The sequence below is a fragment of the Dysidea avara genome, chromosome 2 (assembly GCF_963678975.1).
Source record: "Dysidea avara chromosome 2, odDysAvar1.4, whole genome shotgun sequence".
NCBI classification, from domain to species: domain Eukaryota; kingdom Metazoa; phylum Porifera; class Demospongiae; order Dictyoceratida; family Dysideidae; genus Dysidea; species Dysidea avara.
This window is the reverse complement of record NC_089273.1, coordinates 36,071,272-36,097,449: the sequence shown is the minus strand read 5'-3', so window position 1 is coordinate 36,097,449 and position 26,178 is coordinate 36,071,272. Positions and strand designations below refer to the sequence as shown.

Here is a 26,178-nt window from a genome sequence, read left to right as displayed (position 1 = left end):
ACATTTGTAACAATACTGCAAACGAAGGAGGAGGAGCAATATATAATGTGCTACCTCAAAATATTATTACTTTTGCTGCAAACACAAATGTAATATTCATTGAAAACAGAGTGCGGTCTGGAGGAGCTGTATGTTCTATTGCTTCTGTTTTGTTTAAGGGAAGTTCAGGCATAACATTTGAAAATAATAGTGCTGTGTAGGGGGAGCTGTGTATGTACTTTTATATTATGGACATAGCAGCAGTAGATTAAACCAGTCCACAATTGAATTTGGTGAGAACTCAACAGTGTTGTACAGTTATAATATTGGTTGGTATGGTGGAGCTGTTTATTCTGAGTGGAGCATTTTATTTAAGGGAAACTCAAGGGTAACATTTGCCAATAATGAAGCATCATGGAATGGAGGAGCTGTATGTGCATATAAACATTTATATTGCTGTGACAATGCTATAGTCATATTTGGTGATAACTCTACAGTGATATTCAATTACAACACTTGTGGGCATAATGGTGGTGCAGTATACTCTGAATATGCAGATTTAAATTTTAAAGCAAATGCAAGGGTAACATTTATCAATAGTAGAACAATTTTTGATGGAGGAGCTGTTTATGGTGCTCATGCTGACATTTCATTCGAAGGAAGATCAATGGTAGAATTTAAAAGCAACACTGCCCATTGTAATTTAAGCAGAAATTCTGGCAAGCAGAATTTAATTCAACAAAATGAAAGTCTATTGAAGTGGAGCTCCATGTCACGTGGTAGCAAATATTATAGCTAGCTATGCAGCTCCATTTACAAAGATATATAGACATTTACTTTGTTGCCTATTAATTAGTCTTGCCCATGACCACAAACCCCAGACTACTGGTCTCACTCCCATCCCTCACACTTGTGGTCTGGGAGTTGCCTACATACTGGCCCACATATTGAAAAGACTCTGAATCAGAGGATGTAGATTGATGTAATCCATAACCAGTGCAGTAGCCATCCAAAGTGATTGATTGGACACGTTCTCCATGCAAGATATCTGCTGTATGTATCTGCTTCCTTCTGGAAAAGAGTAGGACCTTAACCTGCAACAATCACAGAATTGTTTTGCTTAACTGCAGACTGAGATTCAGCATATACATTGATAGCAAAAATTAAGTTCAATTCATATACAAATAAAGTATTTATAGCTAACTGTAGCTATATTGTTAGCTATAACTTCAGACTTTATGAAGCTACACTTGGTTGTACTTTTAACCTTCAACATCACCATACTTGACAAGTTTGCTAGATATAGCCCCTTCCTTGATATCGTACATATTCAATTGGATAAGATATTAGAAACTCTAATACATCAATTTCAATGTAGTGAAATTTTAATTCGGTAAATTTTGTAAGTATCCACTAAATATCTAATTGTAATTCCAAGCCAACAAAGTGCTCATACAGTATCTTACAGACCTTCAGCACTAGTCTCACATGGCTAAAATATTATTTTATTAGCACTGCACTTATTAATTGCAAATATAAGAATGTGCTCAAAAAGAGTCCGAATTGACAACTTGTTCTCATTATCTACATATTTCTACAGATAACAATTTGTCAACAGCAGCTATATGATGTGTCCACTCCCAATGTTCTAACTCCTGTGAGGCTGACACACAATGAACAGTTCATAGTTTAGCACATACTATAAGGAGTGTATAATGCACTTGTCAATTTCATGCCCCACCCCCACACCCCCGGATGTCCCCACACCTCAAGTGGGGATTTGACATTGCTTCTTGTCCCCACCCCTGGGGCAATTGACAGTTCTCCAATTCACTGACTGATTTTTCGGTAGTTGCATTTCTAAACAATTAAATCGTACTCACTATAATTTTACTAGCTACAGGTGTATACCAGGTTAATATTATGAGAGGCATCACGTGAGATCACGTGATCTAACAACAATACAGATTGCTTGTTTGGCTGCCTCTTCCTATTCCCTGTGTTCCATGGGTTGGTATTAAAGTATGGCCCTGTTTTCAAGCGTCAATTGGTAAGTTACACTTTATATGGGCTATAATGCATTCATGACAATTTTAATATTATGAGAGGCATCACGTGAGATCACGTGATCTAACAATAATACAGATTGCTTGTTTGGCTGCCTCTTCCTATTCCCTGTGTTCCATGGGTTGGTATTAAAGTATGGCCCTGTTTTCAAGCGTCAATTGGTAAGTTACACTTTATATGGGCTATAATGCATTCATGTGTGACTGAATTTGACAAAACAAGGATTCGACGCACAAAGCTTTGTTAGGAGATATGGCGATTTTAAGGAATCATTGTGTAATAACTTCCCAGTGCCTACAGCTGTGCAAACAAAATTTGCACCAATTGTTCATCTGTTCACTAGCTATCACTGAGTGGCACTGTGAAAAAAGAGGGATATAAGATGGTATTTCCAGTGGCTTATTGAATACAAAAAAGCTTGGTATAACCTGTATTATACTAACAATCTCATGTAAGACTTCAGTTAATGTGTTAAATATACTGAAACCATATATGTGATGGTATAGTGTGGGCATTATACTAGATATAAGCTATTTAAGGTAATGTGGTTAATAAACTGAAACCATAGATGCAATAGTATAGTATGGATTATACTAAAGTATAAGATGAGTATAATACAGGATTTATATTAAGGCTTATTTGTATTCAATAAGCCACTGGAAATACCATATTATATCCCACTTTTTGCACAATGTGGGTGTGTACATTTCTGATACCCAAAATTTGCCCTGTTTTGAGCAGCTTTTTTCGAGCGGGTAATAATATCAGAGGTGGAAGTGAGAGGGTGGGGGTGGACGGTGGTCTCAATATACGGGTATAAAATGAAGTAAGAAGGCGAATGGAGTCCAGAGGCCAAGTTTGGGCTCTCCATGGCCCTCAAATTACTCCAAATTGACTAAGAACACTATTGGCGAGCTCTCTATGAAGTCCCAGCTCACTACACACCATTATCACAAAGCCATGGCCATTTAATGGTGCCAATTTCACACTCGTGGCTTTGACAGGGTCGGAAGAAAGCTGCTACAGAAACCAGACTTGTCAGTGCTGATGGAAGTACAGTGTGAAATATGATAGTGTGTTAGACCAGCAATCCATTTCTGGTAAAATCGAAAGTTTGATTTTGTGTGTGTGGAAGCCTTGTTATGTGAAATCCGGTCACAATTATTAGTTGCATGCATGAAATATGCGCTTATCCTTGAGGTGTTGTCAAATCCCCTACTAGGGGGTGGGGACATAGTGGGGATTTGACTGCCGATTTTGCCCCAGTAGTGGGGAATTTGACACCACGATTTGTCAAATCCCCTGTATTCCCCCACCACCCCCGGGGGTGGGGGGTGGGGCATGAAATTGACAAGTGCATTATAACACTGCATGGGAACGATGATCATAACAAACATTTCTACTACAACTAACTTCCTATCCTAACCTCTCCTAACTAATCCTAATCCGACATGATCGTGTTTTTGTTGCTCATCCAACATGTGAGATAACATGTCCCAGGAAATAAAATTTGTAAAAATCGTGCTAATTTTGCATCAAATTCGCGCTCAAATCTTTCCAATAAAAAGGTCCGTTACTTCCACGATTTTTGTCCAATCTTGCAAGATTAAACGTACTTTGCAAGATCTTGTACGGGCTTGTTAAATCTAGCTTTTAAATTTTTATTTTTAACCTGGGGTGTTTCTATAATAATGTATTCCACAGCTATTTAAAATATCTATAAATAGAGTTGTTATATACTATTAGCTAGCTACCCTGCATCGCCACTGTTATATTGTTATAAAAGATTATGTGACACTACATGATGTCAGAAGCTGAGGATGTGGTCATATGGCACAACAATGTTAATCCACCTATAAACTGGCCAACTCTAGAGCTCATAAAGATATCAAGCCAAGTTAAATATGCGGTTTTACAAAATCATCAAAAATCTTCAAGTATCTCAGTACCACATGACCATCTTACCCAGTCATCTTCAACCGCCCACCATCACAGCATGAGATATTTATACAGCTGGCAGCAAGGTATCTGCACTCCTCAGTTCCCATCCACCCGGCATCAAAATGCATAATTGTGACAGCTGATCCGTGACTGAATCGTTATCATTGTGGCATTCGTGCTTTATCGCTCTCAGTAAAACTGCAAATGAATTCACCAGCCTTGACAAGGCAAAACAATTGGTTGGCCCTTGAAACAAGAAGCTTTACGATTGCACGAGGACAACGGGAAATCCCGAATGCAAACCAGACAGGAAAACTCCCGTCCAAGGGTTTACGCCTGGGAAGCCACTCAAGTGACATCCCGTAAGCAGAAGCAATTAAAAGCACCAAGCCTCAACCAGTCATCCATGGTCAAATGTGCTCCTACTGTGGAAAAGTGCCGCATCCTAAACAATCCTGTCCAGCCAGGGATGTGATCTGTCACAAATACAAGAAGAAGTGTCACTATTTTCACTGCTGGCAGACAGTTTGTCACAGCAAAGCAGTTGTTATACCATTTCCAAATAGCAACGAGATGATAATGCATGTCTTTATTCATGAGACAAAGGCACTTTATGGACTGCTCCTATCAAAATAACTGAATGGCCAAGAAGACAGTTTTTAAGACTGATACTGAAGCCGAGCTTGAGGATACTGCAGTGTAGATAAAGACATTCAGCAAAATCCTAACAAAAATTAAGCTACAACTACCCCAGACAGCCAACCAATTGCATGACTCCACATTGGCACCTCATACCTGACTTTCAACAGAAGGACAATGCTTCAATGATGAACGGTAAAGGAACTATGACTGTCAACATCATGTGAACAGCTAAGTTGTGTCCAATGCTGGCACTACAAGATCTTATGTTGTATCTACACCTTTTACACTAATGTGCAGAAACTGACAGTACCCTAACCAATATGTAACCTAATGACAATGCTCCAGATATTCCTGATGGTACTGTTCTATGACATCAACATCATTCACCTCAACTGACATTAGACCTCCTAACAGACTGAAGTACGACTAAGGGATGTGTCAATTTAAGCAAAGACTAGCTGGTCTAGCAACAATTATTAATTGATTAAGCTAATTGTAATTTGTTTGTTTGTGATCTGTGCATCATACTCTTTTCAGACTTAATAACATAATAATTGGTATGATATAAAGCACACACTTTTTAACCTACGTACAATACATACTGTTTATCAATAATTGGGTTGCAATACACAAATTGTTTTAGGGATATTTTGAACAGTTTCTTTTGTAATGATAATACTTACTAACACACGTATATCTATATGCATTCTTGTTGTACCCTGTAGTCATTGTCATTATTATTATATGATTATATATATATATATATATATATATATTGCTATTAAAGACTTTTACACTATATTTCATGACGCTAGTACAAGTAATATTATCCATGTGCTGTCAACCATGTAACGCAAAGATGCTTACGACATTTATTCATTTGTATAGTATGCTAACAGATATTATTCAATCTTTACCCAAGCATTTTAAAGTTATATTTATAGTGGAAATCATGAAATTGTTTTATAATGAGGTAATATATTCTTAGAACTATATATGTCATTAAAGTAATGGTGTGGTGACACTGTGGTACCAATGACATAATATTATCTCACCGTGATGTAAGATGTTATGGCATTTAATATACTAAATGATGAGTCTCTCAGTGTATTAGCCGTAGTGAACTATAATTGTGTTCTGTTAACTAGACCACCTCTGTATAAAATTTTACCACTCATACAATAATATTTGTGACTGAAGTTTGGAGAATCACCCATATGGGCACATTTCACACCTATAATGTTTAATGATCAAATAATAAGCTTTATGGTGTAAATCCACTTGAATCACTTCCCAGCTCCTTTAATTATAAGATTTTTTAAAAGGTAAAACTGTATTAATTTGTGCACTAAAAGAGCACCATTGCAAACTTAAAATTAAAATTATTTCACATGAAACCATATGGGTGATTTTCCAATATTAGATCACATTTTTTGTACCGTTCTTTACGTAAATGTACATCTTTTAATTTCTGTTCTTTGTCTACTACATACTTAACTTACGTACTGATCATTTTTTTTTTAAATTGTATGTACAATTACAACTTTTCATTGCTACCAGTGAAATACTGGATTAATTTCATAGCTAGTATAGGGACTTTTGTATGGGCAGTGAAACAGATATAGTATTAGTAACTACATGCAGTGTACATCACTATATAGAACATACTTGCCTAATGCCCACTTGTTTTATACACTAGTATCATAATGGCAGTATACATGCTGGCTATATGAATAGCTTGCTAGAGCCTCTATATTTCGTTTTGGAGCCAAAGAGATGTAGATTACTGTCAGGCTCATGTCAAAGGTCTACACTCGAATGAAATTCATTGCCAGTTAGCATCTAAACCTAGTTTATTTGATTGATTTATTACTTTATACTCACAACAATTGGCCACACGTGCCAGTCCTCCTTGTTGGAGTAATACATGAAAGGAAAAAAAAAACAGTAACAACAACAATAAACTAAACATACATGACATACGTATGAACAAAAAGCAAGACAATAGCAGATGTTAGCTACACCACACACACACACACACACACACACACACACACACACAAACAACACTGAATTAGATAGATAATTATAGATATGGCTTTTTGCATAGTCTTAAAAGTCTCTAAAAGAATGCAATTATCAAGACATATCACACACCTTAGTTACTCTGTCTACATCTTACATCACCATGACATCATTATTGGTTACATCATATCCTTCCTTGCGCTATAAATACTGATGCTTAACTTAGCTTACAGTCAAAGAGGTGCAGGTTGATGCAAACATGTTCCTCTTCAATATGATTATGTTTGTTGCTCTTCTTCTCATACCCTGCCTTCCTGAAGCTGTTAGAGAAGTGATACCTAGCGATAAAACATACAGTGTTTGGAACAACAGGTGAGCCATTAATTTTCGTAGTTGACCAAATTGTACTATCCATTGTACTATTAGAAACCTCTCTTTTCCATCACTGATTGATGCACTAACTAATTTATCCAATAACACTGTTGTCACAGTAACTAATCATGCTGCATTGACTTCAAGTGTGACATTAGATCATTTGAACAACATCACTATCCTTGGACAAGGTAATCCCACTGTGAATTGCAATGGCACCGGAGCACTGAAGTTTGTTACCTGCAACAATGTAACTATTGAAGGTATCGACTGGGAGGAGTGTGGTACAAGTAATACTTCATCAACAAATTCAGGAATTGAGTTTCATAATTCATCCAACGTTTTAATTACAAGCTGTTTGCTATACAACTTTAAAGGACAAGTTGTTTTGTTGTCAAATGTGTCAGGAGATGTACACATTCACAATTGTATATTTTTGTACAATAGTCAATATGGAGGACATGGTACAGCTGTGTACTATTTACCTTGGAAACAAGATGATGTTATAAAGAAGTTGGTAATTGAAGCAAGCAGCTTTACAATGAATGGACAGGCTCAAAGTGTAGTTTACATTGGAGACTGTGTTAATAAGTGTTTTGTGGATGTTTTCTTGCAAGACAGTGTATTTATCAACAACCAAGGTGTGCCTCTTTATCTTAGTGGATCACATCTTCATATTTGTGGTTCAGTTGTATTTAATGGAAGCAAGGCTAATGCTGGTGGAGGCATTTACAGCACTAATTCAACTGTTTCATTTTGTGAAGGATCCAATGTGCAATTTATTAGGAACACTGTTGAAACTAATGGTGGAGCCATTTGTGTCAGTAGTTCAAAAGTATATTTTAGCAGAAATTCATTTGTAAATTTTGAGAATAATAATGCAACAGAAAAAGGTGGTGCCATTTACTCTGATACTTCCAATATCACATTTGATGGTAACTCAAGTGTAACATTTAATGATAATTTTGCCAATGGCTATGGAGGAGCTGTATATTGTAGGTATTTATCTCATATCACATTTGATGGTGACTCAAGTGTAACATTTAGTGATAATCATGCAAATGAAAATGGAGGAGCTGTATATTGTGTGGGTTCATCTCATATCACATTTGATGGTAACTCAAGTGTAACATTTAGTGATAATCATGCTAATGAATATGGAGGAGCTGTATATTGTGTGGGTTCATCTCATATCACATTTGATGGTAACTCAAGTGTAACATTTAGTGATAATCATGCAAATGAATATGGAGGAGCTGTATATTCATCTCATATCACATTTGATGGTGACTCAAGTGTAACATTTGATGATAATAGAGCCAGTAATGATGGAGGAGCTGTATATTGTGTGTTTTCATCTCATATCACATTTGATGGTAACTCAAGTGTAACATTTCGTGATAATCATGCAAATGAAAATGGAGGAGCTGTATATTGTGTGGGTTCATCTCATATCAAATTTGATGGTAACTCAAGTGTAACATTTAGTGATAATCATGCAAATGAATATGGAGGAGCTGTATATTCATCTCATATCACATTTGATGGTGACTCAAGTGTAACATTTGATGATAATAGAGCCAGTAATGATGGAGGAGCTGTATATTGTGTGTTTTCATCTCATATCACATTTGATGGTAACTCAAGTGTAACATTTCGTGATAATCATGCAAATGAAAATGGAGGAGCTGTATATTGTGTGGGTTCATCTCATATCACATTTGATGGTAACTCAAGTGTAACATTTAGTGATAATCATGCAAATGAATATGGAGGAGCTGTATATTCATCTCATATCACATTTGATGGTGACTCAAGTGTAACATTTGATGATAATAGAGCCAGTAATGATGGAGGAGCTGTATATTGTGTGTTTTCATCTCATATCACATTTGATGGTAACTCAAGTGTAACATTTAGTGATAATCATGCAAATGAAAATGGAGGAGCTGTATATTGTGTGGGTTCATCTCATATCACATTTGATGGTAACTCAAGTGTAGGGATGCGTCGATTTCGCCAGCAAAATTATTGGAATAATAGGAATACAAGAGCAACAAGCAAAATGCTGGCAAAATAGGAGCAAAATCGAGCAAAATAGGCGCAAAATAAGCAAAATTTGTTAATCTCAGATCTGTTTCAGACAGTGTGAATGTAACTGCATAACTAACACAAGTAACAACTTACCATAGCTACGTTTAACACTCGTACGTTAAATGAGTATGGCTCTAGCTGAACTTTGACCCGAAGGCGAACCCACAATACATGTTAGCGAATAATCACGTGTGAAATAGTGTCTACAATGGATGTGATAGAACGCATTGACTACAGTTCAAGTGCTGAAAGCGATGTTAGTGAAGTAGATGACAGTCTTAGCATTTTTAGTAATGATGATGACCGTGAATCGTCTCGCGAGTCAGATGTTACAACAACTTCGACTAGTACAACTTCGAGGACTCGTTCTACCGGAAGTGCCAGCAACTCAACGACGCCAACGTCTAGTGGAGTGTCCTTGCTTAGTGTGCTAAAGGCACCAAGTGCATCTGACTTCTCTCGTAAGAGAAAAATTGCCAAAAATCCACCAGCTGGCAGGAAGAGAGCATTATTGAAGAGCATTATTGAAATGCATTGCAGGTTGTTCCCTTCTTTAAGGATGACGAGCTTGAAAATTTGAAGGCTGAACTTCCTTCTTATGTAGCTAAGGCGGATGGTATTAGTGATGAACTTGCTGCTCTGGAATGGTGGAAGCTCAATGCAACTGATTTGCCTTTATGGTCAAATGCTGTAAAGAAGGTCTTGACCATACAGCCCTCCTCGGCTGCTGCAGAAAGGGTGTTCTCACTATTGAATTCAGGATTTGGTGACCTACAAGGAAATTCACTAAAGGATTATATGGAGGCATCAATCATGCTAAGATACAATCACTAATATCTAAACACCATAGTGTATGTAAACAGTGCTTATTGATTATTACATGTAATTATTATTATTACATTGTACACCAACTATGGAGCAAAATAGATTGTTGACAAGCAAAATATTGAGCAAAATAGGTAGGTAAAAAAAGAATTGCTGGAAAGAAAAATAGGTGAGAAAAAAAGCAAAATAGACTCATCCCTACTCAAGTGTAACATTTAGTGATAATCATGCTAATGAATATGGAGGAGCTGTATATTGTGTGGGTTCATCTCATATCACATTTGATGGTAACTCAAGTGTAACATTTAGTGATAATCATGCAAATGAATATGGAGGAGCTGTATATTGTAAGTATTTATCTCATATCACATTTGATGGTAACTCAAGTGTAACATTTAGTGATAATCATGCAAATGAATATGGAGGAGCTGTATATTGTAGGCATTTATCTCATATCACATTTGATGGTAACTCAAGTGTAACATTTAGTGATAATCATGCAAATGAATATGGAGGAGCTGTATATTCATCTCATATCACATTTGATGGTGACTCAAGTGTAACATTTGATGATAATAGAGCCAGTAATGATGGAGGAGCTGTATATTGTTTGTTTTTATGTCATATCACATTTGATGGTAACTCAAGTGTAACATTTGATGATAATTTTGCCAATAATCATGGAGGAGCTGTATATTGTGTGTCTTTCTCTCATATCACATTTGATGGTAACTCAAGTGTAACATTTAGTGATAATCATGCAAATGAATATGGAGGAGCTGTATATTCATCTCATATCACATTTGATGGTGACTCAAGTGTAACATTTGATGATAATAGAGCCAGTAATGATGGAGGAGCTGTATATTGTGTGTCTTCATCTCATATCACATTTGATGGTAACTCAAGTGTAACATTTAGTTATAATATAGCCTTTGATAATGGAGGATCCGGAGCTGTATATTGTGTGGATTCATCTCATATCACATTTGATGGTAACTCAAGTGTAACATTTAGTTATAATATAGCCTTTGATAATGGAGGAGCTGTATATTGTGTGGATTCATCTCATATCACATTTGATGGTAACTCAAGTGTAACATTTAATGATAATTCTGCCAATAATGATGGAGGAGCTGTATATTGTGTGGATTCATCTCATATCACATTTGATGGTAACTCAAGTGTAACATTTAGTGATAATTCTGCCAATAATGTTGGAGGAGCTGTATATTGTGTGGATCCATCTCATATCACATTTGATGGTGACTCAAGTGTAATATTTAATAACAATGAAGCCAGATACATTGGGGGAGCCATATACTTGGATTCATCATATATCAGATTTCAAGGAAGATCCACTATTAGATTTAATAATAATACAGCTACACTAAATGGAGGAGCCATAGCTACACTTAGACAATCTAGTGTTTCTTTCACAGGACATTCAGTAGTGATGTTTTATAGTAATGTAGCCGGTCAAGATGGTGCTGGTGTATATTCTGCTTTTAGCAGCAACTGTAGCTTTAGTGAGAATTCTTGTGTTACATTTTACAGTAATATTGCACAACAAAATGGAGCAGCAGTGTACTTATTTGAAAAAGTGGTACTTACCATAAATGGATGGTCTAATATAACATTTAATAATAATACAGCAATATATAATGGTGGAGTACTGTACTTGGCAAGTCAGTCTACTGCAGTGTTTAAAGGAACTTCCAATGCAGTGTTTCAGTACAATACAGCTACTCTAAATGGTGGAGTTATATATTGTAGCAGGCAGTCCAAAATTCATTTAGATGAAAGTACTTCAATAAATTTCATGCACAACACAGCTGAAACTGGGGGAGCCTGTTCCATTTTGCAATCTCATATGTTATGTGCAGGGAACAGTTTAGTGGTGATAGCAAATAACAGTGCTGATCTAGGTGGAGCATTATATGCGTCTGACTCAAATGTACTGTTTACAGGAATCACTTCAGTAAAATTTACAGACAATATTGCAGATAATGGAGGAGCTGTGTATGCTGTGCAGTCATCCTTAACATTTACAGAAAACTCTTCAGTAAATTTTACAAATAACACAGTCAAAGAGAGTGGTGCAGCCATGCATATCAGTGACAACTTCTCTGCAATATTTCAAGATAAGTCCCAGATCACATGGTTTCATAACACTGCTGATCGCTATGGTGGAGCCATTTATGCTGAACTAACACACACTTCAAATAGTGTAATCACATTTTCAACAACAGGAATTAATTTTTCACACAATACAGCTTTGAGAGGTTCCGATGTTTATGTGGACATACCAACATCATGCAATGATACTTGTTTACAAAACAGCATTATCGGTACTAATAACTACTCTTTTATAAACAGTTCACTTCACAGGTACATTGATACACCACCTAAAATACTTGAATTTTATAACACAACTACATGCATTGAAAATGGCACTAACAAAAACTGTCAAACATATCTAACTAGAAACATAATGCTTGGTCAAGAAATTATAATTGATGCTTGTGTGCTGGACTACTATGATCAACCTGTTGATGGAACTCTTTTTATAATAAATGGTGAGAATGGAGAGCATCAATTAATCAGTGGATCAAGTTATGTGCTAGTAGTGACTTGTGAAGGATTCCAAGGAATTAGAATAATAGGAGAAGAAGTTTCTGATGTAGTTAATTATTCTATAACTATCACTTCACATGACGGCAGCAAGTCTGACCTGAAAACCATTTCTATGAAGCTAATAACTGAATTATCACCATGTCACCCTGGTTTCCACTATGACAATGACACTCAATAGTGTGTATGCTACAATGATAGTGATATTGTGTCTTGTTCTGGTAGTACATCATCTATCAAAAGAGGTTACTGGTTTGGTGAAGTTGATAGTAAAGCTACAGTGACAGTTTGTCCAAATAATTATTGTAACTTTGCTTGTTGTGAAACTGCTAATGGATATTATGAACTTTCACCCATGAGAATTAACCAGTGTAATTTGCAAAGAAATGGCACTGCTTGTGGTAGCTGTGAGGATGGTTATACTCTTTCATTTGATTCTGTAGAATGTGTAAGTATTAGTCAGTGTACAACTGGACAAACAGCACTGATTGTCACATTATCGATCATATACTGGATAGCTATAGTTGCATTGGTGTTTATTATGACATACTATCATGTTGGGATTAGTTATTTGTATGTTATTACATACTATTATAGTGTGGTGGATATTTTGTTGAGCGATACTTTGTACACAACACAAGGATTGTTTACAACTGTTAGCATTATGTCCAGTATTGCTAAGGTGACACCACAGTTTTTAGGACAACTTTGTTTGGTACAGAATATGAGTGGAATTGACCAACAGTTCATTCATTATGTACATCCACTAGCTGTCACTATCATTTTATCTGTTATCTGCTTGTCAGCACGGATATCTTACAGGATTTCAGCATTTGTAAGTAGGGGAATTATCCATGTCATATGTTTTCTTCTGCTGTTGTCATATACTTCAGTTGCCACAACTTCATTGCTACTATTGAGATCACTGACATTTCATAATGTAGATAAGGTTTACACTTACCTGTCACCTGACATAGAGTATTTTCATGGACGTCATCTACCATATGTTATTGCAGCTATTTTATGTACACTAGTTATTGTGGTAGGTCTACCACTTCTTCTTCTACTTGAGCCATTCCTGAATCACAGGATAAATTTCACCAGGATAAAGCCATTGTTGGATCAGTTTCAAGGATGTTATAAGGACAAGTATCGTAGTTTTGCAGCTTATTACATGTCATGTCGACTGGTGATTATTCTAATAGTCATTGCCAATTCATCTAATGATAACACCACCCAGTATCTGTTGATTACTGTAAATGCTGTAATGTCCTTAATACATATGACAATTAGACCATATACCAGCAACTTGCTTAACATGTTTGATGGGATGATTTTACAGTTGATGATTGTGGTTTCTATGCTTCCACTTGTTGACAATTTTGATCAAGATTTGTTGTTGTCATTTATTTTTATCACAATTTTATTTCCATTAGGAGCTTTTCTGATGATGGAAATATACCTTTATAAAGGAACTATCAAAAAAGTTACCAGAACCTGTATACCACCTAAACCAGACACTACCATTGACAACAATGAGATACCAATGAGAGACTTTGTTGATAGTGTTATTGATGATAGCAGCAGGAGGAATGCTTATATATGTGAAATGTAAGTAATGCTGCTAATCTATGTGTACAGCAGGTACACAGAAAATTAATTTATGACTTTTAAAAACCTGGCTTGTAAGCACAAACTATGTCCAAGTTATTGCTCAGTACATACAGGAATAGAATACCTGCATTCTGGAGCTTGTGCTACAAAGCCAATTAATTTATTATTATGCTTTTGGTAACTGCATAGTCATAGTGTAAAAAACATAACTCCTCATGAGTTAGGAAATATGACTGCGCCTTTGAAAACAGGATAGGTGGTGCAAAATGTACCGCAACAAATTAAAGTGAACTTGTCATAGAATTTGAACCTACAGTACCACACTAAATCTGTTCGTAGCATTGTTCGTAGCATTGCCATATACAGGAAAGGCAGCCAAACTCAAACTATTTATTGCTATCAGAGAATCGATACACATTGCTTTATTGAGAATTAAATTTGTGTGGCATTTATGAAGATGCTCACACATTTAAAAACTAGCAGCATCACACAGTTCTCATTAACACTTTAACAATAACATTGTATTATCTGATTAGCTAATATTAATTTTATAACTTGCACACCTCGCACATGGCCGCAGTATGATATCATTACTTTTTGTCACAGTTAACTCTGCTTTACTTGGACACGCACTTTTTTTACAGCTATAAGCTGTTTTTGGATGGGATTTATTTAGCTTGTGTGAAAGTTTATTGCATCATTCCTGCCCAACGATTTCCTCAGTTGCCCTTTCCTCAAGTATTTGTGTATATTATATAGATATTTGCATTAGTGTTTATTTGTTAAGTGTATTGTGTATACTACATGGTTTTGTTAAATGTGTGCATAAATGTATTTGTAGCAGTGTTTATTGTAAAGTGTTCTTACAAAATTTATAAAGTACTTCTAAAACACATTTTCTTGAGCTCATTAATGGTATACAAGTGTTTCTGGATGTGCATGTATGATAGTAACTAAGTACAGATTGATACTTAATTTATTAACTACAAACAATTTGCTGCCATAATTGTTGTTTATTGTTCATCCATACAGTAAGGATACTGAAGCTACCCACTGTCGCGAATCCTTCATTGAAGTGATGAATGAGATTGAAGACTAATTGTTAACATTTGAGATGTAAACATTGACAAATGTGCAATATATGCAGAGTGACACACATACATTTTCTCTTTACCCATATTTTAGTCTGATGTACATTTGCATTACCCTCTGTAGCTTATGGTGTTATGTCATAATAATTATGGCTGAGTAGTTAGCTGCTTGATTTCTTGAAGTTTTATAATGTGTATGGATACATGTAGACTGTTATTTAGCATTTCACATTATTATGTACCCTGTATTTTAAATGTGCTGCTAAATTTGGTTCAACATTGTCCTTGTACCTATTTTAATGTCCTTTATGTTCTGGTTTGTTTCATTGGTGTGGAGTTGCAGTTGGAGATGATAATAGCTCCTTGAAGATATGGGGCAGTGTAATGAGTTGATTTATTTTAGTTTCTTCATTTTTGAATATTTTTCATGATGGAAATTATCATGGTCTATTTGAGATTCTGAAGTAAAACTCTTTTTGATATCCCTGAAATAATTTCTACACTTTGTAAAACTTTACTTTTTCTCCAAATGGTCAAAAAGTTCATCAGCTTTATACTAGCAACTCTCAGTGCATTTGTAATGCTAAAAATGCAGCATTGTTCTCTTCCACAACCAGACGTTTACACATGGACACTATTATAATTATAAGTAATACACACATGCATGTATATATCTACATGCAAGTATTTCATGTCCATGCTTATACAGGTATGATTGTATACGATTCTATTAATACATAAGTTAAAACTAACAGTATTTCTGAACAACATGTGTACCATTTTGTGTCAACCTTACATGTATTCAGGCTTACACCACATTTCAGTGGTCATGCTTATGTAAGTATACCTACATGTGACTAGATCTGGGATAACCGGGCTTATCGCCCATGATAGCAGATTTGATTTTCATCAATAATGCAAATAAACACATTATCAAAATCAGCTATACTCAAGTGGTATGCTTCTGCTGAATACTTTCCCAAGCACAGTGGCAATCCGCACCAGTGCTCTGTGGTGTTGAATAAAGATCTGTGCTGTAAATGTGACCGGATCTGCGAAAACTGATCTTATAGCCCTTCCAATTGCATGTACTTGACAATCCGTTACTTGACTTGTGTGTGTGCTACCAGCCTGAATTTTTGTCACTTTACACCCCTAACATAGCACTATTCCTGGGTATAATTTTAAGACAATCGGTTAAACACATGATGTGTTGTGAACTCATCAAACTTGGAAATTTGGAAAGGTTATAAGACCCCTTTTGCAAATCCTGTCACAAATCTCCTGTCATTTTAACCAGTTTTGACACCTGAATGACCCATAACTTGGCTTGATTCATCCCTATGCCTTAGTAATTAATTACGCACATTTAGGTACAAGTAATGCACGTATATGGTAAAACCCCTCTCCATTCCTAGGACTATAATAAAGTGCTCATATTACAAAATCACAGAAGTACAGTACCTTGGTGCAAATGCATGCATGTGCACCACTAGAGTGGGAGTATAAACAGATGCCTGGTTATCAAGTATCCAGGTATCCCTTTTGAGGAGTTTTGTGCCTATGCAGCCACATACACAACTTAAATAGGGCTAAGTTCACTACAGTGGGATTCAACTTAATGAAGAAGGTATTACTGAAAAGATGGTACAACATTCACATGAGGACACATGCCATGGTCATCTCTGTAAGTTAAAGTAAACTTGTCTAATAATTATGACCATTTTTGGACTCGCTAGAAAGGGGGTTGATGCTTTCAATTGGAACTATACATTAATATACAATTAGAGAAGTATAAATCAACCACAGTACATGGGTGGTCTTTTCAATACAGGTGGTCACTAACTTTACCTAGACATGTAAGACATACTTGGCATGGCCTTGTTGCCAGTAGTGGTTATTGGAGGTGTACACTCCCATATAGCAATAATAGGCTGCAAATTCCACTGCATACCACAAAATAATTCATTATGTCTCTTGAGCCCATTGTGGTCCCACCACAAAAATTTTATCAAACATAGACCATGATCCAATCATTATTTACAAAAAGTTAAAAGAATTTCAAGCGGCATTTTTTGAAATATAAAGGATTAAAATTTTCAATACAGTAGTTTTGAACCATAATTAAGTAGATATCTCATAATTTAGGAATCACTGGAAAGTTCAATCAACAGTCTTACATCAGTGAAAATTGTGTTTAAAAATATTTACACAGTGCTAAGTTACAGTTGATTTTGTAACTAGCTATAGAAATGGACCAATTTTTCATGAAATATTCAAAATATTTGTGGTCATAAATCAAAACTATGGAATGTATGGAGCTAAAAATTTGCATGATTGATAAGCACGACAGGTACTACAAACACACCAAGTTTTGTCAAAATCCGAGAGGTGACCCAAAATTCCTTGTTGTTTTGACATGGAATGACCCTTATCTTAATAATTATGGAGTTTGATTTTGGATTGAAATATATACTTATTATTATAATTACTAAAGTGATGGATTAACTAGTGAAGCGGATGGATTGATGGGTAGAAATACATTTCAGAGTGATACTAGCTTGGGTGTTATGTTTTCAGGTCAATTCATGGGAAAGGAAATAAGATTTGACACCAAGCATAACATTATGAAGATTAAGCAGCACAGGTTGATATCAGTATTGAAGGGTTAAGCTGTTTTAGCAACTGATGAGGATTGTTGGTATGAAAGACTACCAACGATCAAGAAGGTGGAGTGATAAAAGGCAACTACATGGATTATGTGGTAGAAGATCTCCTAGAGGTGTGACATCCATTTTATACTTGAATATTTATCATATTATTTTGTATCACTTCTAGTATAAATGTTGGGATTTTCATACATGGAAGAATATAGCAGTGGTAATATACATTGTTATATAAATAACAATTGTTATGTTGTGATAGGCATTAAAAAAGTAGCACTTTTGTCACATTTGTACACACAACCTGAAGGCTCTAAATAAAGGTACTATTTAATGTATTGCTATTCTGTTCATAAAATGGTTTGTAACCAGAGCGCTAGCCTTTTTCTATGCATGAAAATTTTCTCTAGTTAAATACTTTGATGGTGCACTAGAATTTAGTGTCTGCAACTAATAAGCAAATCAACGATATTGTACTGTACTGAAAGCTTTACCGTCTTGCATATGCGTATGGATGGCATAAGGCTATACATAGTCAATTACACAAATGCATGCAAAATCACAGTATTTTGAAAACAATTTCAAGAAACCTCATGGCAGCTTTATGTGCTATCATGTGCATTGTGTTAGTTGCAAGAAATTAAATCATTATGATATAATGCAGTGCCAATAGTGAAGAAAATAGTGGCAGTGATACATAGCAGCCAATGGATGAAAAGTAGTGGTGGTGACAAAATCAGACTTTTAGCCTTACAGATTTTCAATGTGAGATAACTCATAAATTTTCATGTCTCTATTTGAAGCAATGCCACTAGCCCTGCATCAAATGTGTCAGTATAAGAAAGTATACTAGAGTATAAAATGCTAATATAAATGCAAAATACTAGCATGTTAGGAGGATAATTCAAACTATGGAACTTAGTTCTTTTAAAATAGATCAATACTCCCTAATAGAGAAGTCAGTGAAAAAAAGTATACAGCAATGGAGTACTTATACCAATACTTTCTAATAGAACAGTCATTTTGTGGTAAAGTACTCCAATACAGCAATCATCCCTTAAAGTTTCAAAGAAATGTTGCTAATGTAGGAGTATAATGCAAGCATAATGGGAACTTGTAATCACAAGAGGTGAAAAATTTGAGAAATTCTTGAAAGCTTTTAGGGAAACGTTTTGAACATATTTGACTCAGGCCTATGCCTATAGTGTTATATGACAGTTTTAGCTAGTAAAGTAATAAGTTGCTACCTTATTTACAATACAAATTATATGATTTGTCTACTGATACCAATGGGGAAAAGCCATAAGACTGGTTTTGTCAGAGTGGGTCACGTGTATTATTATGTCACAGTATAAATCACCACCAAAATCCTGAAGTTTTAGTAAAAAAATCACAGTCATTTTACCAACTAATTCTTTCTTATAATTGTAATCACATGGTGATTTAGTTTGCCATACACTAGTCTCAATAGTAGGAACGCAATTAATCCCAAATCACATGGCCTCATTTCTGTAATTGCACTGTAAAGTAGCCAATAAAATAGCAGAATAACAGAAGCCTTTAAAGTACAACATATGTAGACATTTTGAGCAGCCAATCAGAATTGCTGACACGTGAAGCCTTTTAAGTGCAACAACAAATGATGTAATACAAAGAAGGATGATGCGATCACCTGGTAGAAGTCAATGGTCACTTAGAACTGGATAGACGTGTACTACAAACCATGAAGGGTGGTCTCTATGTGATTAGTAGGCAATCACACACATTTCCATGAAATTATGGAATAATTGTACTCGTAACAGCCAAAATTGCACTCAAATGTGTGTGATTACCTATACTAATTATGATCTTGCAGCCTCTACCCTTCCTAACACTTCCAATAGAACACCATTAAGCATTGTGATGTAATAACCTTATGGACACTTATACAGCTTTATAGAAAATAATAGCATGCAACTATTATAGTTTCCAGATGAAAGTAATGATGCCATATAAGGTTTGATTATTAATGCAGTGATGGACTTAATATTTTAATGCATTAATTATTAATTGTAACAATTTAATGTACTTATCACAGTTTGGAATTTTGATTTCCCTCCGCATTTGTTTATAGGCCGTAATTGCAGTGATTAGTGCTGAGCTATAAACAGTACAATTAAGACTTTATCTAATGAAATACTCTTATAATGATGGAAGCCCATCACTTTAACTGCAATTCACTGCAATAAGTCATGATACATTTAATGTATTTTACATTATCAAGTAAAATACGTTGCTTGTCTAAATAAGATAGTATACATGGCTAAAATGCCTATGGGATACAAAATAGTCTATACACAAGAGTTTTAGTTGTCAACCTTCTACTTAAACTTCAGTGTTGTAACAACACCACACTTTATGTGCACCCTTAGTATACAGCATATCAACAATCAAGTTGGTGTGTCATGATTTGTTAATACAAGAAACTACATAAGCAGATAATAAGGCTATTTTGGCTAATGGTATTTATACTGTTGAAAATATAAACTTAATTATCCAATTGCAACCCTATTGATATTTCACAGTCTTAAAAAATAATCTTTTACTAAGTTTCTGCATTCAGGATAATTATTATAAAATGTACAACACTACTTTTTGACAACTTTTTGGACCAAAGTTAATATTCAAGTCGACAAAGTGGGTCTAATCACATCATGTATCTCATCAGTTGTCTTGTTTACTACAGTACATCAGCTAGTAACTCCAACAGGTTATGATGTCAGACTAATGAACAACAATAACTTAACCATGATATATGATACTGTTGACTTTAATTATACTAGGAATTACTAATAGGATTATAAGAAAGTGACAGTCACCATAAACATAATTAGTATTAGACACAACAGTAACTTTACTATATTACATTATACACTTTACTGTAAATTCTGGTTAACTATCAGACATCCACAATTTTAGTTTTATCATTAAACTGAGATAATGATTCTACCTGAAGATATTTGAATTGTGATGGCCAGAATTAATGGATTCATGCAACCACAGAATTTCAAATTAATGGATTATATGGATAAGGGGACCACTTTTATAATTTATTTAGTTTGCTGACGTGACTCCCTGTAACAAATAAGATTGTATGAATTTATTGTTTATAATGACTCAACAATGTGTATGCTACGCTATGATCTGTGAGGGTTTACTGAAGTACAGCTTGTTAGTATGAAACAAATTCAAATTATACTACGTATATATATGTAACCAGGCCTATGAAAATAGGATGTGTGGGCACTGACAAACTACATCCCACCACATTATGAGTTATATCTCAGTATTGGGATGGAATACCTACAATCTGTAACTTGCATTATAATGAAAATTAAATGTTTAATAAGTGATGAAAATTAAATGGCCATAGTGTAACTAACTAAAAGTTATGATGCATGAAATTAAACTCTTAAAAAGTAGTCAAGTTTTGTGTTCCCACATGCTCTATTTTCACAGGCCCAGTTATATTTTTATTATGTGACTGTGCATGCCAAAATAGGGCATGTGGGCACATGATTTTTGCCTATTTTTTCAAACATTCATTACTCATAACTTTTTGTAATATTATGCTATGGAAATGCAATTTTCAGCTGTTAGTGAGCATTTGATTGGCTTTATGATGCAAGTTAAAAAACACAATTATTCTGTTCCAATACTGAGATATGACCCATAGAGTGACAGAGTGTAGTTTGTGCCCACATTCCCTGTTTTCACAGGCCCAGTCACATAATAATGAAATGCATAATCCCAGCTAGAGGATCAAGTCACCACTATTTTCTCAGTCAAATATAAATCTTGCAGGCCCTACTTTTCCTACTGGAATATAACTTCCAATAGAACACCATTAATCGTTATGATGTAGAAGCCTTATGGATGTTTATACAGCTTTATAAAAGTAATGGCATTAATATGTAGCTATGGTTTTCAGATGAAAGTAATGATGCCACATAAGGTTTAATCATTAAGAGTTTAAATGTAATGTGCATGTTTACATACTAACTTGCAATTGATGCATGTATGTTTGCTTTGTTAAAGTGATGGTCTTACGTTGCTGCAAGAGTATTTTATTAGATATTTTTATTATAAAAAATCACATATACATCTCACTGCAACAATGTTATTCACCTTTGTTACTGTGCTATACCATACGTTATGGTTTCATCTAATACAAAGCACTATTACTATTAATCAAATTGACCCTTTTGGAATGACCTAATGATGCTAAGTGCAGTATGCACAGAATAAGACAGATTATACAATTTTTGGAACTTTCATTGTCCATAGTGCATCACTCTTTTACGATCAGTTACATTATATGGTGTAGTTTGTGCTGGTATAATGCATGTCTGGACCAGCAAAGACCAGACATATGCATGTCAGCATAAACCATACAGCCCATTGCATACCAGGTCATCTCTCAGTACTACGTAGAACAGGGTTTCTGTATTTTGAAAATTTTACAAAGCCAGTTAATTGATATTAACTCTGAAAATTTCATGAAGATACAGTAACAAATCATTAAAAATTATAGGGTCATGAAAATTTATGGGTACATGTGTCCAGACAGACATATGTACATGTGTTAGAGCATGTATACAATTCTGTGTGTTCTGTTTAGAGTATTTTGATTGCATTGTGTGTGCTTGGGTGAGTGTATATTGGTGTGTGGGGGATTTTAAGACTAGTTAGTCAGCACCTCCATATGGTAACCCCTGTGTCCGCATGTGTGTGTTGTGTGTGTTATCCGCCCACCCACCCACGCACACACACGCATGCACACACACACCCATGCCACCCACCCACACACACACACACGCACACACATGCACGCACGCACACACACACACTACATACACACACACACACACACTCACACACACACACACACACACACACACACACACACACAAACACACAAAAGTACTTCCCTGGCTACATTGAGACTACTCTATTTTAGTAACCTAATCAGTGACTCTATTAGAGTGGTCAGCTAGACTTTAACCAAGCATATGCTATATTCATAGCGGAATCTTTTTAGTGGCTACCCATACATATAATATTATGAAATTGCTTTACTAGAACTATTATTTCATTAAAGTAATTGTGTGGTGACACTGTGGTGCCGATGACATATTATATTATTATCTCTTTCTTCCACTGGATTGGTGTAAGACATTGTTATGGCACTTTCAATAAATGATGAGCCACTCATTGTGTTAGCTGTAGTGAACTTTCACTGTGAAAAAAGAGGAATATAAGATGGTATATCTAATGGCTTAAATTATACAAATAATCTCAGTATAGTCTTGCATTATACTAACCATCTTATACTTTAGTATAAACCCCATCTTATATTATGGGAAACAGATTATACTTTAGTTTAATACACATTCTTTTGCTATGGCTTTGTTTACTTAACTAAATGTGATAACTGACTTTTTAGCTTCACCATGCATCTCATTATTCATGGACTTTTGTTTATACAGACAGCATGTGATTTTTTTACTGTATCGAACAAAGTCATGATGATTTTACAATAAGTACAGTCTTTTATTAAATCACTATAGCTAGCTTTGTTGTGATAGCTAATTTTATATGCACACATTTTCATACAGCAAAGCATATAATACCAGAAAAATTAATTATTCAATCAATTTTTTCTAAGAGTCATACAAATCCAGATTTTTTTGCACAGTTAGCACACCTGTAAAAGTTGGTAGTAATGCTTGTGGGGTCAGTGGTGTGCGCATGCGTAGCAGATGCAATTAAGTCGCCATCTTTGTAGCTATTGTATCAGAGCCTGAGATGTTGTAAATGTGAGACGGTGTATCTCGCGGAGAGAGTGTGCGCGATCGGCGCCATCGTCCAATGACCGCACGATGATAGTTATGGACCACAACTGTACATCCCTGCTGGCTGTAGTGGTGAAGTGGCGGCGTGGTGACCCAATTCTTACGATGGCAGTGATCAAAAACAGCTCTAGATGAGTAAGTATTAGACTAAAATGATAGCTTGTACGATAGGTTTAGCCGTATTAAATTGTTTATTGTGTATTGTATGACAATGGCCTGTAAATGATTCAACTTTGATGTTGCTGTGTACGTATTACATATTTTATAACCTGTTATCTCAGCTTATGGCGGATGATGAGTGGACACGGTTCATCAGCCATCAACAGTAAGAGTATGCATGGTCTGCTCTTATGATTTTGTATATTATCTCTTCAGACGTACAGTTTCTTGTCGGACCTCTTATTTCTCCAGGTTGTCAGTGTACGACATATGCAGTGTTAATTTCCTTCAATAGCAGCTGCTTCCTTAAAGAATCTGGTAGCAACCATTGTGGACAGTTTTGTTCTTTTTTCATGGAGTTGTTCAACCTCATCTTCTAATTACTTACAGCTGTAAGTGCATTAAGCTTGATTGTGTTTTTATTCATTTTCTTTTCAATAGGGTAGGAATTACAGACTTAGTCTCAGCTCTAGGAGATTCTTATTGCTAACATCTGTAAGTAAGTACACTGAGAGTGTCAAGTATACAATTTATATTTACCTTCATTTAGGTTTGTGGAAACTGGTCTCATTTCTTCTGGGAACCGGTCTTATTTCTTCATGTTTTTATCAACAGCTGACGGTTGCTACCTCATGTACGTCTGGCACTGTAAACGAGTTGAGTGCTTTCAAGAACCTGTTCCATCTTGTTTGTCCTTATTTCACTTACCATGATCTTATTGCTAACAAAAGTAAGTTAACTGAGAGTATGCAAATTATATTATAGTTAGTCTTGTTTTTTCAATTGTACGTAGTGATTACAAGATTCTTGGACTTGGTTATCAGTGCATCAGATGCTTCTTGTGAGCTTATGTAACAGACATAAAAATGGCCACGTGGTAGGAGTATTTTTGTGAGTTTTGGGTATGGGTAAATGTCAGAAAGAGTTTTGAATGGTTATATCTCAGCCAAGAGTGAATATATCAAACTCTAACTAGCAGGTATGCTTATACATTAGCCAAAAGAATACGGATTTAACATAAATCAATGCTTGAATGTACTTATTTTAACACTTGATAACCATACCTGCTAGTTACAGCTTGATATCATTGTTCTTGGCTGAGATATGACCGTTCAAAAATCTTCGTCTGATATTAGACCAACAAAGTCACATACTATATGGCCATTTTATGTCTGGTTAGACTCACTGATAACAACTGTAAGTACACAAAGTAATCTCCAGAATATGAATTATGTTTGCCTCCATTTAGGGTTGTGAGACCTGGTCTTATCAGACTTGTCTTAGTTCTACATGGATTGTCAGTCTCAGACTCGGTCTCAGTTTTAGAAGATTGTTACAAATTGTAAGTACAATGATTGTTCAGTATACGCATTATATTTACCATCTTTAATAGAGTTGTGGGACCTAGCCACAGTTCTACATGGTAATACTAGGTTTCCAGACAAGGTCTCGGTTTTATGAGATTCTTATTGTTACATACTGTTAGTCTAACCATTGTCCAGAATACACATTATATTTACCATCTTTGTATTAGAGCTGTGGGACTGTTCTACCAGACAACTAACAGATTGTCACAGAGTTCTACATGGTGATGATAATACAGGTAATTTGTAATGGAACTTGTGAATTGTATTTACTGTCTTACCTGCTGCAGTTGGATAAAGACTGTTAAATGACGAAATTGATTTGATACTGTCATGGCCGGCCAAGGAGACATTGATTTACTAGCTGTACCTATTGTGGTTTTAAGCTATATTTACATAATTAAATTCATTACAAATATAATTATAGAAATTATTTAATTAAGGTAGCCACAGATTATAGGAAAGTAAAAAAGTACAGTAGTATAGTGGCCAATATATGGTTGAAATAGGCTTAGTATAGTCTGATAATACACTACACTATATTAGTGATTTAATCTCTAATATATGACTGTCTTAAATGTATTCAATAAGCTTGTTATAGTAAAGTCCTAATCTAATAATATATGCTGTACTATTTCATTCCAATACTAACATAATAAGACTGTTATAAACCTTATTATTCTGAGCTTTTTTCACAGTGTTTATTGAGTTCTGTTAGCTAGACTATACTTCTTTATAAAATTTGCTATATAGGTTCATTAAATAATAAGAAGTGTCTATGGAAAAATAGCTCATGCAATCACATATTATTATT

General features: G+C 35.2%; 1 protein-coding gene and 1 long non-coding RNA gene across 4 annotated transcripts; both read left to right on the top strand.

Moving 5' to 3' along the window:
- Positions 1 to 13,159: 13,159 nt before the first annotated feature.
- On the top strand, positions 13,160 to 15,440 carry LOC136247203 (uncharacterized). The gene is made up of 2 exons (XM_066038845.1): positions 13,160 to 14,190; positions 15,226 to 15,440. The coding sequence occupies exons 1-2, from the start codon at positions 13,244 to 13,246 to the stop codon at positions 15,290 to 15,292; spliced, it is 1,014 nt and encodes a 337-aa protein (XP_065894917.1). The 5' UTR covers positions 13,160 to 13,243; the 3' UTR covers positions 15,293 to 15,440.
- Positions 15,441 to 23,771: 8,331 nt separating this feature from the next.
- Positions 23,772 to 25,749, top strand: LOC136247207 (uncharacterized). 3 transcript variants are annotated; one of them, XR_010697190.1, is made up of 10 exons: positions 23,772 to 23,976; positions 24,123 to 24,166; positions 24,217 to 24,392; positions 24,442 to 24,495; positions 24,616 to 24,730; positions 24,794 to 25,197; positions 25,250 to 25,342; positions 25,394 to 25,481; positions 25,535 to 25,603; positions 25,655 to 25,749. It is a non-coding gene; the product is annotated as an uncharacterized lncRNA (long non-coding RNA). The 3 variants fall into 3 exon arrangements; XR_010697189.1 differs by having other exon boundaries at positions 24,551 to 24,730; XR_010697188.1 differs by having other exon boundaries at positions 24,442 to 24,499; positions 24,551 to 24,730.
- The last annotated feature ends 429 nt before the right edge of the window (positions 25,750 to 26,178 follow it).